The sequence below is a fragment of the Camelus bactrianus genome, chromosome 16 (assembly GCF_048773025.1).
Source record: "Camelus bactrianus isolate YW-2024 breed Bactrian camel chromosome 16, ASM4877302v1, whole genome shotgun sequence".
Taxonomy (NCBI): Eukaryota; Metazoa; Chordata; class Mammalia; order Artiodactyla; family Camelidae; genus Camelus; species Camelus bactrianus.
In genome coordinates, this window is record NC_133554.1 from 59,636,411 (window position 1) to 59,653,520 (window position 17,110).

Below are 17,110 nucleotides of genomic sequence, written 5' to 3' on the forward strand. Positions count from 1 at the left end.
TACCACTGAGCTCTACCCTCTCCACCTTGGAAGCTAACTTTAAGAAGATAGTCTCTAAGCCCATGACAAGCAGTGTGAGAAGAGTGACTGAGGGTGGCAGGTCTCACAGCTGTGGTGACACGGCCAGGGCGCGAGGATGCACTCCCACACCGCGGGGTGGGGTGGCAGTGACCCGAGAGTCTCAGGTCAGGCCTGTTTTAAAGAGGCCCCACCTCATTAGCACAACCTACTCTGCTCACCCACCACCTTCTCCATCCTCAGCCACACCTTTTATCATCCGACTCCTGCCCAGAGTGGAAACTGCACCCCGCGAGCTCTCCCTGTTGGAGCAGCGCTGGTGGACAGTGGGGCCATTAAATGTTTACTGATTGATTCCAGCGCCAACCGCAGAACAGCCATCACACAGATGCCAAACGTCGCTGGTACAACTTACTGACGTTCTAGTCACCCAGAGCTCTGCATGTCACGTGCCTGTGTCACATAGGTTGCTGGCGTGAGTTAATGTGAATGCGAATGTGTTTGTGCGTGCTGAGTCCAAAATTCCATAAACCAGGCTTGGGATTTGGACTGGATATCCACCTGGTTCTCAGAAGATCTGGGCCAACGCTGCCCACCATCACTTCCACTTTTCTGGAAATACTTACTCTGGCCCAGTCCTCTGTCCTTCCCAGGAATTAAAACCGAAAAAGCCCAGACACGGTCACCTGCAGGCTTCCTAACCGGGAAGCTTTAGATTTCCTGAGTCACCCTGGGTCACGGAGACGGGTGAAATGGGTGTTGCCAGGATTGATCTGTCTGGTGGGAGAGGGCAGGCCCATAAACAAGGACTGTCTGAGGAAGAGCTCTGGACAACAGCTCAATGCAAAGCTCTACGATTTTATTGAGTTTAAAACGACATACAAAGAAACAGGAACTAAATTGCCAAACAGCATAAAATCGCCAACATTTGAACAAAGTCTCTCCCTCTGCAGAGTCCCCAGTCCTGATAACAGGGTTCTGAGGCACCCAAAGGTAGAGAAGTTACATGTCCCTGTGGTGCCCCAGGTCCAGCATGTTCCTGGGAGTGTGTCACACGTGATGCGGCCAGGGCAGGGCTGGTGCACAGATCTGTGTGCTGCTCCCAGTTTAATGCTGCACACCCTGAGGTGCCTCAAATTCCTAACTCAGTGACACCTGACAGAGAGCTTCTCTCCCAGTTACAGGGGTTTACCCCTTCCACTTGGTACTGTGATGGGTCCCGTTTCTCAGTCTCCCGGCCACTCACCACTCTTCCCCCACGGCCCCCCGTCCCCATCCTCTGCCACTTGCTACCCTGGCAGGTCTGCCAGTCCTTCCCAGCCTCTGGTGTCCTGGGGAAGCCAGGACAGCGGTGACCACTCGGGCCTCAGTCCCTCAGTTCTGGGGCCCTGGGCCGAAGGGCTGGAAACACGGCAGCTCCCCCGGGGCTGAGGCTCCCGGGACGGCCAGGCCCTCCCCAGGCCCTCTGGGCCCGCTGGGGCCCGGGTCCCCTCCTCGGCTGGAGGGCTGTGGCCCAGGTGCCGAGTCCCCCTCCTCTGCCTCCCTTTGGGCCCAGGGTGAAAAAGAGAGGATGGAGAATCCCCTTTTAAGCAGGGCCGAGTCTGCAGGGACCAGCTCTTCATTCCCCGCCGGAGGAGAGGATTCCAGAATACTGAGCTGCCACCGGTGCAGGTCCTGCACCTGGGGTGCGTCTTGAAGTCTCACCACCCACAGCTCGTTGGGCTCCAGCACCAGCTTCCAACGCTGGCCTGGGGTCCTCAGGGCCCGTGTCGGCTTCATCTTGCGGAAGTAGATGGCATCGTAGAAGCCCACCATACAGATGACCTGCAGGCCCAGCAACCAGGCCTCGGCCTCAGCAGGGTCCACGGCCTGGGTGGTGCCCAGCTCCAGGACCATGGGCGCCCCTGGGGGCAGGTCCACTCTGAGAAACCCCTGCCAGGGAAGAGAGGAGCATGGCCAGTGCGAGCAGGTCGGAAGCCTCCCAAGTCTCCAGGGGAGGCCCTGGACCCAGTCAGCGTCCTCGGGACCCAGGCCCAGGGGCACCGCGTTCTGAGGCTCCAGCTCGGTGGGCACGAAGTAATGGTCCAGGCCCACCTCCTCGTACCCCACAGGGCCTGCCCCCAGGGGGTCCGGCCCCCAGGCCACAGCCCCGCCCTGGGCAGGCCCCCCTTGGGCCTGCCCCCAGCCGGGCCCCACCCCCGGGGATGCCCCCAGCTCAGACCCCGCCCCCGTGTGCACCACCAGCTCAGGGTTCCAGTCTTCATCTTCCCAGTCCTCCTCCTCCAAAAACTCTTTAAAGTCCAGAAAGGCAGCCTTGAAGCAAGCGAAGCAAACCCTCAGCTGGTCGCCATGTTGAAGCTGATACACCCAGGACGCGTGCAGGTAGGACATGCCCTCCGCCTCATGCCGCAGGCTGACCGGGGCGCACATGGCCACGCTGCCGGCCTCCGACGAGCTGGGTGGCCGGAGCAGGACTCGCTGGGATCCTAGCTGCTCTGGCCCACAGGTGGGCGCACGGCGCGGTGCGGGGCCCGGGGGGGGGGGGGGCGGGACAGGCGAACAAGGAAGGAAAGGTGAGGAGGTGGGGGAGATAGGGGTTCCTGGTGCGGGGATTTGGGGGTGGGGGGGAACCGGGTCCCGACTCAACAGGGACCTGCAGAGGGTGGGAGGGAGGGAGGAACGTGCAGAACTTTCTTCAGCCGACGCAACTGCCTGATCTCTGGGGAGCTGCAAAGGAAAGCAAGTGAGGTGAGGGCCCCCAGGCAGGCAGGGTGGGGCAGACCCCGCAGGGTCGAGCAGGCTGCGGGGCTCCGGGGGTGGGGCTGTGGGCTCAGACTTGGCCCTTCAAGCTCTGCCTCTGCTCAGATGAGCTGTCCTGGGGCCTGTGGGTCACACGGCCCCTCCGCCACCCAACTCCCCACCCCCGACCCCAGGGACCCCACACCCAGTCAGCCTTGCCTGAGGGAACCTGACAGAACCTGTGGGAACCTGACAGAACCTAAGAGAACCTGACTGAACCTCAGAGAACCTGACAGAACCTGAGGGAACCTGACAGAACATCAGAGAACCTGACAGAACCTGCAGGAACCTGACAGAACCTGAGGGAAATTGACAGAACCTAAGGGAACCTGACAGAACCTGAGGGAAATTGACAGAACCTAAGGGAACCTGACAGAACCTGAGGGAACCTGACTGAACCTCCCAGAACCTGACAGAACCTGAGAGAACCGGACAGAACCTGTGGGAACCTGACAGAACCTAAGGGAAACTGACTGAACCTCCCAGAACCTGACAGAACCTGAGGGAACCTGACAGAACCTGTGGGAACCTGACAGAACCTGACAGAACATCAGAGAACCTGACAGAACCTGTGGGAACCTGACAGAACATCTGGGAACCTGACTAAACCTCAGAGAACCTGACAGAACCTGCGGGAACCTGACAGAACCTGTGGGAACCTGACAGAACCTAAGAGAACCTAACAGAACCTGTGGGAACCTGACTGAACCTCAGAAAACCTGACAGAACCTGAGGGAACCATACAAAACCTGTGGGAACCTGACAGAACCTAAGAGAATGTGACAGAACCTGCGGGAACTTGACAGAGCCTGAGGGAACCTGACTGAACCTGCGGGAACCTGACAGAACCTAAGAGAACCTGACAGAACCTGTGGGAACCTGACTGAACCTGAGGGAACCTGACAGAACCTGTGGGAACCTGACAGAACCTGTGAGAACATCAGAGAACCTGACTGCCAGAGAACCTGACAGAACCGAGGGAACCTGATAGAACCTGCGGGAACCTGACAGAACCTGACAGAACTGTGGGAACCTGACAGAACCTAAGAGAACCTGACTAAACCTCAGAGAACCTGACAGAACCTGCGGGAACCTGACAGAACCTGTGGGAACCTGACAGAACCTAAGAGAATGTGACAGAACCTGCGGGAACCTGACAGAACCTGAGGGAACCTGACTGAACCTAAGAGAATGTGACAGAACCTGCGGGAACCTGAAGAACCTGAGGGAACCTGACAGAACGTAAGAGAACGTGACAGAACCTGTGGGAACCTGACAGAACCTAAGAGAATGTGACAGAACCTGCGGGAACCTGAAGAACCTGAGGGAACCTGACAGAACCTGAGGGAACCTGACAGAACCTAAGAGAACCTGACAGAACCTGTGGGAACCTGACTGAACCTGCGGGAACCTGAAAGAACATGAGGGAACCAGACAGAACCTGTGGGAACCTGACAGAACCTAAGAGAACCTGACAGAACCTGTGGGAACCTGACAGAACCTAAGAGAACCTGACAGAACCTGAGGGAACCTGACAGAACCTGTGGGAACCTGACAGAACCTAAGAGAACCTGACAGAACCTGTGGGAACCTGACTGAACCTCAGAGAACCTGACAGAACCTGAGGGAACCAGACAGAACCGGTGGGAACCTGACAGAACCTAAGAGAACCTGACTGAACCTGCGGGAACCTGACAGAACCTGAGGGAACCTGACAGAACCTGAGGGAACCTGACAGAACCTGAGGGAAACTGACAGAACCAGAAGGAACCTGACAGAACCTAAGAGAACCTGACAGAACCTGAGGGAACCTGACTGAACCTCAGAGAACCTGACAGAACCTGAGGGAACCAGACAGAACCTGTGGGAACCTGACAGAACCTAAGAGAACCTGACTGAACCTGCGGGAACCTGAAAGAACATGAGGGAACCTGACAGAACCTGAGGGAACCTGACTGAACCTCAGAGAACCTGACAGAACCTGAGGGAACCAGACAGAACCTGTGGGAACCTGACAGAACCTAAGAGAACCTGACTGAACCTGCGGGAACCTGACAGAACCTGAGGGAACCTGACAGAACGTAAGAGAACCTGACAGAACCTAAGAGAATGTGACAGAACCTGCGGGAACCTGACAGAACCTGAGGGAACCTGACTGAACCTGCGGGAACCTGACAGAACGTAAGAGAACCTGACAGAACCTGCGGGAACCTGACAGAACCTGAGGGAACCTGACAGAACCGGAAGGAACCTGACAGAACCTGAGGGAAACTGACAGAACCAGAAGGAACCTGACAGAACCTAAGAGAACCTGACAGAACCTGAGGGAACCTGACTGAACCTCAGAGAACCTGACAGAACCTGAGGGAACCAGACAGAACCTGTGGGAACCTGACAGAACGTAAGAGAACCTGACTGAACCTAAGAGAATGTGACAGAACCTGCGGGAAACTGACAGAACCTGAGGGAAACTGACAGAACCAGAAGGAACCTGACAGAACGTAAGAGAACCTGACAGAACCTGTGGGAACCTGACTGAACCTCAGAGAACCTGACAGAACCTGAGGGAACCAGACAGAACCTGTGGGAACCTGACAGAACCTAAGAGAACGTGACAGAACCTGTGGGAACCTGACTGAACCTCAGAGAATCTGACAGAACCTGAGGGAACCAGATAGAACCTGTGGGAACCTGACAGAACCTAAGAGAACCTGACTGAACCTACGGGAACCTGACAGAAACTGAGGGAACCTGACAGAACCTAAGAGAACGTGACAGAACCTGTGGGAACCTGACTGAACCTCAGAGAATCTGACAGAACCTGAGGGAACCAGACAGAACCTGTGGGAACCTGACTGAACCTAAGAGAATGTGACAGAACCTGCGGGAAACTGACAGAACCTGAGGGAAACTGACAGAACCGGAAGGAACCTGACAGAACCTGAGGGAACCTGACAGAACTGGAAGGAATCTGACAGAACCTGAGGGAACCTGACAGAACCTAAGGGAACCAGACAGAACCTGTGGAAACCTGACAGAACCTGAGGGAACCTGACAGAACCTGTGGGAACCTGACAGAACCAGAAGGAACCTGACAGAACCGGAAGGAAGCTGACAGTACCTGAGGGAACCTGAGGGAACCTGACAGAACCTGTCAGAACCACCCCCACTGGAGATGACCCATCAGGCTGAGGCCTGAGGCCTCGTTGCACCACGTCGGCTCTTCAGCCTCCAAGCCCCACACTCCTCCAGCCCGTGAGCCCCAGACCCGCTCCTTAGTCCCAGGGGCTCTCACCGGGCCGGGTGCTTCCCTCCTGAGGGTGCCCCCGGGAAAAGGAGGGCACAGAGCCCACCTGGGAATATAAAGGGCCATTTCCCATGGTGCTCCAGGCTCATCTGCATTTCTCCCATGAGCCTTGGCCTCCAGGAAATGAAACTGCTGAGTCATCCCCCCTCCCCCAGGGGAGCCTGAGCAGCCCCCAGGGGGGCGGGCCTGTCCCCCAGCCCCAGCCCCAGCCCCAGTGTCATCACCCTGTGATGTCTGCTCCTCTGAGAAAACGCTTCTCATCGCCCTTCCAATCTACAGGTGCCTGAGCCTGTGCGCCTGACAGTCTCTCTGCGGTCACTGTCCCTTCGTGGGCCCCAGGTGACCTGCCTGGTCATGGGTCCTGTCCTCCTGGGTCTGAGTGGATTCCTTCTTTGTGTCTCTTGATTACAGTTTCTTTATGAATTCCAGAAATGGATCGATCGCCAATTATTTACACTTTAACGGTGAAATTTCTGTCTCTTTGGCTCTTCTTTTCGCTTTTAAAATAAGGGCTCCTTAAATGGACCCTTTTTTTGAAAAGAGGCACTATTTTTAGAGCAGTTTTGTGTTCACAGCAAAATTCAGCTGAAAGTACAGAGAGTTCCTCTATTTCCCCTGCCCCACACAGGCACAGCCTCCTTAAGTATCGAAGTTTGCACCAGAGTGGTACAGTTGTAACAATCAGCGAACCTATGATGACACACTGTGATCACCCAATGTCCCTGGGTTACTGCAGGGTTCACTTGTAATGTCCTACATTCTATGCATTGGAACAAGAGTCTAATGACACATATCCACCGTTACAATGACTTACACAGTAGTTTCACTGCCCTAAATAAAATCCTCTGTGTTCCCTATTCATCCTTCTGGCAACCATTGATTTTTTTTTTCCTCCACAGTTTTGCCTTTTTCAGAATATCGTGTATTTGGAATCATACAATATGTAGCCTTTTCAAGTTGGCTTCCCTCACTTAGTCATATGCATTTAAGTTACCTCCATGTCTTTTCATGGCTTGAAAACTCATTTCTTTTTAGGGCTGAATATTCCATTGTTTGGATGGACCACAATTTATCCATTTGCTTAAGGAAAGACATCTATCTTGGCTGCTTCCAAGTTTGGGCAATGATGAATAAAGCTGTTACAAACATTCATGTGCAGGTTTTTGTGTGGACATCAGTTTTCAACTAATTAGGTAAATACCAAGGAGTGTGATTTCTCTATCACTTGGTAAGAGTATGCTTAGTTTTGTGAGAAGCCATCAAACTGTCTTCCAGAGTGGCTGTACCCTTTTGCTTTCCCACCAGCAATGATCAAGGGGTCCCTGTTGCTCGGTGTTCTCCGTGTTGTGGATTTTGGCCTTTCTGAGAGGTATGTAATGGTATTCTTTTAATTTGCAAGTCCATAATGACATACGATGTGGAGCATCTTTTCATATGCTTATTTGCCATCTGTATACCTTCCTTGGTGCGGTGTCTGTCCAGGTCTTTTTCCTATTTTTAAAGTCAGGTGGTTTATTTTCTTATTGCTAAGTTTTTAGAGTTCTTCATACATTCTGGCTAACAGTTCTTCATCAGATGTGTCTTTTGCAAATGTTTTCTCCCTGTCTGTGGTTTGTCTTCTCATTCTCTAGACAGTGTCTTTTGCAAAGCAGAAGGTTTTATTTTTAGTTAAGTCCAGCTGATCAATTATCTCTTTGATAAAGTGAGACTTTTTGTATTTAAAAAGATATAAATATTGCCATATCCAAGGTCATCCAGATTTTATCCTGTTGTCTACTAGAAGTTTTACAGTTTTGCATTTTACATTTAGGTCTATTATCTATTTTGCATTAATGTTTTGTGCAGGATCTGTGAATAGATTCATATTTTTGTATGTGGATGGCCATTACTTCCAGCACCATTCATTGAAAAGACTATCTTTTCTCTATTATATTGCCTTTGCCTCTTTGTCAAAGATCAGTTGACTGTATTTATGTGGGTAACAGACGCTTTTCAAAACAAAGACTTGTTAAGAGTCTTTTACATATAAGCAAATATGTTAATCATTTCTTTATAAAAACTTTTGGTCTTTTAAAGTACACCCTACAACCCAAGGCTGTGATGTCAGTTTCCTCAATCTTCTTCTCTAACACTTTTGTTTGTTGGCTTCCTGTGTTACTCAGCTGCGGCTGCCATGAGAAATTACCAGACTGAGTAGCTTAAACAGCAGAAACTTATTTTCTCACAGTTCTGGAGACTGTGAACCCTGGGTCAGGGTGCAGTGTGGTCAGGTTCTGGTGAGAGCTCTCCCCCTGACCGAGACGGCTGCCTTCCCGCTGTGTCATCACATGACAGACAGAGGGCGCTCTCTCCTCCAGCTTCTTGTAAGGCACAGGCCTTCCTGATTAGGGTCCCTCTCTGAGACTTCATTTAACCGTTAATTACCTCCTAAAAATCCTATTCCAGATACAGTCATAGTGGGGGTTAGGGTTTCACATAGGAATTTTGGAGGAACCAATTCAGTCTATACCCTCCTTCCATTTTTATGCAAAATGCAATTTAAACAGAAGTTGCTTTTATTAATAATACAAACATGTAGATGGACAGCTTTTGCAATGATTTGCTGCATTAGTCAAGTAATTCAATCTTTCCAAACTGAGCAGATATGTGCAGGTGCACCAGCAGTGTCTCCCCCAGATGTCTGAAGAGCCTCCCAGAATGAAGGGATCTGGGTCGGGGTCCCCAGTCAGTGGCTGGATGTGGACTGGGCAGTGCCTGCAGGAAGGAGACAAGCTGCCTGTAGAATTAGACCGCAGCGGGAGTCCTCGGATAAGTGGCTCCCGAGTTTTGCTTGATGTTAAAGCTTCCTTGGGAGCTTTGACGAGTCCCAGTGGCCACATCGTAGCCTGTGACAGACACACCCAAGGTGACCCCCTGTCAGTACACCCTCCCCATGACTGGGGGTGGAGCCTGTGATTTGCTTCCAACCAATAGGAGTAGAGAAGGTGGCAGATGTCACTGCCTTAATGAGGTTACACCGTGTGGCAGAGTGTCCCCCCTGCAATGACATATCACAAACTTACAGAAGACTCCTGGCCAGCTCTTGTCGCTCCTGCTGGCCTTGAAAAGGGACGCAGCCATGCTGTGAATGTGCGTCCAGCTGACAGCTAGTAAAGCCAAAGCCACTAGTCCTGCAACCCCAAGGAAGTGAATTCTGCCAGCTGTGAGTGCAGCTTGGCCAACACTTTGGGTGCAGCTGTGGGAGACCCTTGAGCAGGGGGCCCAGCCAGGGTGCATCCCAACTCCTAACGCTGAGAAGATGAATGTATTGCTTTAAGTCAGTCAGTTTGGTAATTTGTTACTAAGCAAAAGAAAACTTATGTTCACCCCACGCCAGTGATATCAGAATTCTCCCTTGGGATCCAGAGGCCAGCAAGGCCCTGACCTGGCCCCCAGCCTGCCCATGGTCCAAAGTCCACCCTGTGGGCCTGGGACACATGCTCTTGCAGAGGAAAAGGGAGAAGGGGGAGGGGGAGGACCAGTGGAGACGAGGCTGACAGATTGGAAGGCGCCAGGACAGGGGCTGCCCAGGTGGAGTCAGGGTCCCGCAAACACCGCTGAGACCTGGGAGGAAGGAGACCAAAGCCTCGCCACGTGCCCTTAGAGCACCGGCGCCTTCACACTACAGCAGAAGTTACCATCTCACCCTCCTGGCCCTTCTCTGCTCCTGAGGCTTAGAGGACATTCCAGAGATGTTTGCGGGGTGGACACATTCCTGCTCCTCCGCTGGTTTGGTGACCTCCATCCCTCAGGATAGCCGTCAAAGCGTCACCCACCTGCAGTGTTCCTGGGCACCGCATCTGCATCCATTGGACAGGTTCAGAGCTGGCCTGGACCGGCGCCTGCGAGCCACAGGCTCCGCCAACGCGTCCGGGAACCCGACCTAAGCACGGCCAGCTGGGCCCGAGAAACCACCCAACCCACAAAGTCCCCGCGGGCTGGGACCTGCGGGCAGCGGACCCAGCTGGAGTCAAGCCCTGGCAAGAAAGAGAAGTGTGTTTAGACCATCAAGTGACTCACCAGATAGAACCTTCTTGAGAACTGTTGTAGCAATCAAGACGAGTGAGGGCCATTGCGTATGCTGGCGGAGTCCAAGTACTTGGCTCTTCAGCAGACATTTACGTTGCTGCTCTTGTATCACAACATCCAGCCCTCAGCGCCAGTCCCCGCAGCTGCGCTGAGAGCAGCAGCAGATGCGACCGCATTTTTATTGGCTTCCCCCCTCATCCCTCCTCACGGGCAGTAAAGAAGGACATGAACACTTTAATATCCTTCTTGCGTAAATTCACTACCGAGAGCTCCGCAGAGAGACCTGCCTGTCGACGCAAAGGAAGCCGCTGCTTCCGCGGGGGGCAGCGCCCGCGGGGCCCGGTGGGCGGGTGTCCCCGTCGCCCCGGAGGAAGATGAGCTCTGAAAAGTCGCCTGTCTGTCGATTTTCTACTTTTTTACTGACTTGCCCTATGAAGTTAGAGTTGTGCCTCCAAAAGGAGCAGAAAGCCGTGAAGACAAGAACAAATAATGATTCTCTGACCAGCTGAGGACTCCAGGGAAGCCATACAAATGAGGCAGGTTCATGGGTTTACTGTAAAGTCACTCCCAGAGCCCCTGGTTTCTGTCTCTGAACCCTCATGGGGGATAGTTGGGGTCACACACGAGGGGGGCCTCCAGCACCATCTTCCGATTTCCCTTAGAGGCACACGTTCTATACGGACATTACATTTTGAATCATAATAAATCTCAAGTAAAAGCAAGAATCTTGGATCTCCATTTTCATATCATATGCACCTAAGTGCAATCTTCAGTTGTTTCCATCTTACCATTAGAAGTTTCTAGAATCAAATACTTCAGCTGCCTGTGTTTCCCCGTCTGTTCTGATGCGCTGGTCTTCGTTGGCCTCTTTCCCATCCACCTCCCAACTCTCCTCTGGTCACGGTTTCTGCCTCCAGCTGCCACCGGTCAGAGGTTTGACCTCAAAGGACGTCTTCTCCAAACTGGCCCCTTGCCCATCTCCGGCTCTGGGTGGCACACAGGAGGCTCCATGTGGGATAACGTGATGCCGATCGGCCTCCTCATGGAGGGCCTGCCACGTGCCACCCTCTGCAGGGACAGGCCAGCAAGGGCCAACCCCTCCACGCCGCCGCCCTCTGAAGTTAAGGTGCTTCTCCACTGAGGAGGTTACTGCTAGTCCCTCCTCACGGAAATGGAGCCCACAGGGCAGGAAATGTCCCCTTTCTGCCCTGAGCTCCCCACTCAGGACAGGCCCCCCGCAAGTATCTGTCCCACGAGCGGGTGATGGTTGGTGGGGTGGGCTGCCGGTCCCGGAGGAGCGGTCTGAATGGGCTCTGGAATCCAACCGCCCCGTGTCACTGCAGCTGGACCTCTACGTAAATTAAATGCGCCGGTGAAAGGCTTGTTCCCCACGTAACAAGCGTCACTACGTGTGGCATCCACGCTTTTCCCCAGGGGAGCTCGTTTCCAATTGCATCGCTAAATTGCATGGCGATGGGGTCCAGTAAAGAGGCTACCACTCAAAAGGACAGGTGGCTGCCCAGGGGTGGTTTGGAAGAGCTGGGGCACTGGGGGAGAGGGGACGTCGTGGTCCGAGTCACTGCCCGGCAGGTGAGGGCCAGGGGCCCCAGGGCTCCCAGCTGCAGCCACGGTTCACAGTGTGGGGGTTTCCTTCTTCAAGATGAGCAGGAGGGAGCAGCGCCCGTCTGCTTGGAGTCAGTACACATGCATGAGCGTGTAGGTATGTGTAGATGATGGATGTGTGTGAAAGCAAAAAACGTCTTCAGATTTCCTTTGGCTAGGGAAAACAGGTACTAATGCAGATCTTTCATAAAAAAAGGAGTGGCGAACTTTCAAGAAGTGAGGAATATCTGTATCTATTCTCTTGTATTAAATTTTTTACAAAAGCAACTTACATTCAAATTAAAAAGTAAGAAACAAGGGAAACAAAAAACATGGAAGAATAATATGAAAATACAAGAAACTAACATTGTGGTCTTGGGGACCTGAAGATGCTCTTTACCAAAACCAAAAAATTATTTTCTCAAAAAAGAGATGGACACATTTGACCATATCTGCACACTCTATAAACAAACTGAAAAGTTGAATCACAAAAAAATGTGCTTCAAATGTATTTTCAAAAAAGTGTGCATTTAAGGAGACTTTATTTTAAAAGTGAAAAGAAGAGCCAAAGAGACAGAAATTTCACCGTTAAAGTGTAAATAATTGGCGATCGATCCATTTCTGGAATTCATAAAGAAACTGTAATCAAGAGACACAAAGAAGGAATCCACTCAGACCCAGGAGGACAGGACCCATGACCAGGCAGGTCACCTGGGGCCCACGAAGGGACAGTGACCGCAGAGAGACTGTCAGGCGCACAGGCTCAGGCACCTGTAGATTGGAAGGGCGATGAGAAGCGTTTTCTCAGAGGAGCAGACATCACAGGGTGATGACACTGGGGCTGGGGCTGGGGCTGGGGGACAGGCCCGCCCCCCTGGGGGCTGCTCAGGCTCCCCTGGGGGAGGGGGGATGACTCAGCAGTTTCATTTCCTGGAGGCCAAGGCTCATGGGAGAAATGCAGATGAGCCTGGAGCACCATGGGAAATGGCCCTTTATATTCCCAGGTGGGCTCTGTGCCCTCCTTTTCCCGGGGGCACCCTCAGGAGGGAAGCACCCGGCCCGGTGAGAGCCCCTGGGACTAAGGAGCGGGTCTGGGGCTCACGGGCTGGAGGAGTGTGGGGCTTGGAGGCTGAAGAGCCGACGTGGTGCAACGAGGCCTCAGGCCTCAGCCTGATGGGTCATCTCCAGTGGGGGTGGTTCTGACAGGTTCTGTCAGGTTCCCTCAGGTTCCCTCAGGTACTGTCAGCTTCCTTCCGGTTCTGTCAGGTTCCTTCTGGTTCTGTCAGGTTCCCACAGGTTCTGTCAGGTTCCCTCAGGTTCTGTCAGGTTTCCACAGGTTCTGTCTGGTTCCCTTAGGTTCTGTCAGGTTCCTTCCAGTTCTGTCAGTTTCCCTCAGGTTCTGTCAGGTTCCCTCAGGTTCTGTCAGATTCCTTCCAGTTCTGTCAGGTTCCCTCAGGTTCTGTCAGGTTCCTTCCGGTTCTGTCAGTTTCCCTCAGGTTCTGTCAGTTTCCCGCAGGTTCTGTCACATTCTCTTAGGTTCAGTCAGGTTCCCACAGGTTCTGTCTGGTTCCCTCAGGTTCTGTCAGATTCTCTGAGGTTCAGTCAGGTTCCCACAGGTTCTGTCACGTTCTCTTAGGTTCTGTCAGGTTCCCTCAGTTTCTGTCAGGTTCCCGTAGGTTCTGTCACGTTCTCTTAGGTTCTGTCAGGTTCCCTCAGTTTCTGTCAGGTTCCCGCAGGTTCTGTCAGGTTCTCTGAGGTTCAGTCAGGTTCCCAGATGTTCTGTCAGGTTCCCGCAGGTTCTGTCAGGTTCCCACAGGTTCTGTCCAGTTCTCTCAGGTTCTGTCAGGTTCTGGGAGGTTCAGTCAGGTTCCCTCAGGTTCTGTCAGGTTCCCTTAGGTTCTGTCAATTTCCCTTAGGTTCTGTCAATTTCCCTCAGGTTCTGTCAGGTTCCTGCAGGTTCTGTCAGGTTCTCTGATGTTCTGTCAGGTTCCCTCAGGTTCTGTCAGGTTCTCTGAGGTTCAGTCAGGTTCTCTTAGGTTCTGTCAGGTTCCCACAGGTTCTGTCAGGTTCCCACAGGTTCTGTCAGGTTCTCTGAGGTTTAGTCAGGTTCCCAGATGTTCTGTCAGGTTCCCGCAGGTTCTGTCAGGTTCTCTGATGTTCTGTCAGGTTCTGTCAGGTTCCCTCAGGTTCTGTCAGGTTCCCTCAGGTTCTGTCAGTTTCCCTTAGGTTCTGTCAGGTTCCCACAGGTTCTGTCAGGTTCCCACAGGTTCTGTCAGGTTCTCTGAGGTTTAGTCAGGTTCCCAGATGTTCTGTCAGGTTCCCACAGGTTCTGTCAGGTTCTCTGATGTTCTGTCAGGTTCTGTCAGGTTCCCACAGGTTCTGTCAGGTTCCCTCAGGTTCTGTCAGGTTCTGGGAGGTTCAGTCAGTTTCCCTTAGGTTCTGTCAGGTTCCCACAGGTTCTGTCCGGTTCTCTCAGGTTCTGTCAGGTTCTGGGAGGTTCAGTCAGGTTCCCTCAGGTTCTGTCAGGTTCCCTTAGGTTCTGTCAATTTCCCTCAGGTTCTGTCAGGTTCCCTTAGGTTCTGTCAATTTCCCTCAGGTTCTGTCAGGTTCCTGCAGGTTCTGTCAGGTTCTCTGATGTTCTGTCAGGTTCCCTCAGGTTCTGTCAGGTTCTCTGAGGTTCAGTCAGGTTCTCTTAGGTTCTGTCAGGTTCCCACAGGTTCTGTCAGGTTCCCTCAGGCAAGGCTGACTGGGTGTGGGGTCCCTGGGGTCGGGGGTGGGGAGTTGGGTGGCGGAGGGGCCGTGTGACCCACAGGCCCCAGGACAGCTCATCTGAGCAGAGGCAGAGCTTGAAGGGCCAAGTCTGAGCCCACAGCCCCACCCCCGGAGCCCCGCAGCCTGCTCGACCCTGCGGGGTCTGCCCCACCCTGCCTGCCTGGGGGCCCTCACCTCACTTGCTTTCCTTTGCAGCTCCCCAGAGATCAGGCAGTTGCGTCGGCTGAAGAAAGTTCTGCACGTTCCTCCCTCCCTCCCACCCTCTGCAGGTCCCTGTTGAGTCGGGACCCGGTTCCCCCCCACCCCCAAATCCCCGCACCAGGAACCCCTATCTCCCCCACCTCCTCACCTTTCCTTCCTTGTTCGCCTGTCCCGCCCCCCCCCCCCGGGCCCCGCACCGCGCCGTGCGCCCACCTGTGGGCCAGAGCAGCTAGGATCCCAGCGAGTCCTGCTCCGGCCACCCAGCTCGTCGGAGGCCGGCAGCGTGGCCATGTGCGCCCCGGTCAGCCTGCGGCATGAGGCGGAGGGCATGTCCTACCTGCACGCGTCCTGGGTGTATCAGCTTCAACATGGCGACCAGCTGAGGGTTTGCTTCGCTTGCTTCAAGGCTGCCTTTCTGGACTTTAAAGAGTTTTTGGAGGAGGAGGACTGGGAAGATGAAGACTGGAACCCTGAGCTGGTGGTGCACACGGGGGCGGGGTCTGAGCTGGGGGCATCCCCGGGGGTGGGGCCCGGCTGGGGGCAGGCCCAAGGGGGGCCTGCCCAGGGCGGGGCTGTGGCCTGGGGGCCGGACCCCCTGGGGGCAGGCCCTGTGGGGTACGAGGAGGTGGGCCTGGACCATTACTTCGTGCCCACCGAGCTGGAGCCTCAGAACGCGGTGCCCCTGGGCCTGGGTCCCGAGGACGCTGACTGGGTCCAGGGCCTCCCCTGGAGACTTGGGAGGCTTCCGACCTGCTCGCACTGGCCATGCTCCTCTCTTCCCTGGCAGGGGTTTCTCAGAGTGGACCTGCCCCCAGGGGCGCCCATGGTCCTGGAGCTGGGCACCACCCAGGCCGTGGACCCTGCTGAGGCCGAGGCCTGGTTGCTGGGCCTGCAGGTCATCTGTATGGTGGGCTTCTACGATGCCATCTACTTCCGCAAGATGAAGCCGACACGGGCCCTGAGGACCCCAGGCCAGCGTTGGAAGCTGGTGCTGGAGCCCAACGAGCTGTGGGTGGTGAGACTTCAAGACGCACCCCAGGTGCAGGACCTGCACCGGTGGCAGCTCAGTATTCTGGAATCCTCTCCTCCGGCGGGGAATGAAGAGCTGGTCCCTGCAGACTCGGCCCTGCTTAAAAGGGGATTCTCCATCCTCTCTTTTTCACCCTGGGCCCAAAGGGAGGCAGAGGAGGGGGACTCGGCACCTGGGCCACAGCCCTCCAGCCGAGGAGGGGACCCGGGCCCCAGCGGGCCCAGAGGGCCTGGGGAGGGCCTGGCCGTCCCGGGAGCCTCAGCCCCGGGGGAGCTGCCGTGTTTCCAGCCCTTCGGCCCAGGGCCCCAGAACTGAGGGACTGAGGCCCGAGTGGTCACCGCTGTCCTGGCTTCCCCAGGACACCAGAGGCTGGGAAGGACTGGCAGACCTGCCAGGGTAGCAAGTGGCAGAGGATGGGGACGGGGGGCCGTGGGGGAAGAGTGGTGAGTGGCCGGGAGACTGAGAAACGGGAATTGCTGTGACCTCAGCAGAAAGCAACACAAAGCCAACATTGAGAGAGAAGCTTTTGCCCAGGGACTGTCATGGAGGTAGGACAGGATGCTGACAAGGACATGCTGGTGCGAATAGCTGCTGCCCAGAGTGTGAGGCAGAAGGCAGCGTGCCGCTCTGCACGCCAGCCCTGCCTGGGACTTGTGGAGAGATGTTGTGGGGGGATACACTCTCCCAGGACCACGCAGGACAGTCTCAGGGCTCCCTGGAACCGTGTTTGCGGCAGGAGAATACCTGCTTTCAAACGTTGGCATTTCATGCAGTTTGAGGGTTGACTTCCCGTTATGTTTTTGTTTTTGATTAAATAAAGCAGTAAGAGTTTTGCATCAAGCCCTGTGCTGCCTGATCCCCAGCCAGCGGTTGGCTCTGTCGTCTCAGTATCTGGTTTGAGCCACTTGTACCGGTTTGAGTCCCTGGGGAGCAGGGGACAGAGCTTGGAGCGGCCCAGGCCAGATGAGGGTTCTGATCAGGTTTTTGGCTACTGGTGGGAGTTCATTTCCCAGGTGTTTGTCACGTTATTTATAAACCACAAACAGAAACACACAGACTTAAAATAACGAAGTACCATGCTTTGAACAACAAGAGAGTGTCCGCAGATAGAGATTTTAAAGAATCTAAATATGTGCCCCGGATTCTTAAAAAAACCTACAGGCAGAACCATGTGCAAAGATTGCTAACAACGTTCCCGAGCCAGGGCAGGGGCCAGGGCTTTGCAGCGGAACCGCCGCCCTGCGCACCTCACTGCAGAAGGACACTCCAGAGCTCTCGCCACCAGTGAGGGTGCTGTAGGCAGGGCCGCGGCT

General features: G+C 54.4%; 2 protein-coding genes across 2 annotated transcripts; one reads left to right on the top strand and one right to left on the bottom strand.

Annotated features, from left to right (window-relative positions):
- Positions 1-871: 871 nt before the first annotated feature.
- Positions 872-6,130, bottom strand: LOC141573539 (testis-expressed protein 19.2-like). Its single transcript, XM_074341907.1, has 2 exons — positions 5,939-6,130; positions 872-2,745 (listed from the first exon to the last, which is right to left on the bottom strand). The coding sequence occupies exon 2, from the start codon at positions 2,446-2,448 to the stop codon at positions 1,393-1,395; it is 1,056 nt and encodes a 351-aa protein (XP_074198008.1). The 5' UTR covers positions 2,449-2,745; positions 5,939-6,130; the 3' UTR covers positions 872-1,392.
- A 6,708-nt stretch (positions 6,131-12,838) lies between these two features.
- On the top strand, positions 12,839-16,626 carry LOC105082458 (testis-expressed protein 19.2). The gene is made up of 2 exons (XM_074341908.1): positions 12,839-13,030; positions 14,762-16,626. The coding sequence occupies exon 2, from the start codon at positions 15,057-15,059 to the stop codon at positions 16,110-16,112; it is 1,056 nt and encodes a 351-aa protein (XP_074198009.1). The 5' UTR covers positions 12,839-13,030; positions 14,762-15,056; the 3' UTR covers positions 16,113-16,626.
- Positions 16,627-17,110: the final 484 nt, after the last annotated feature.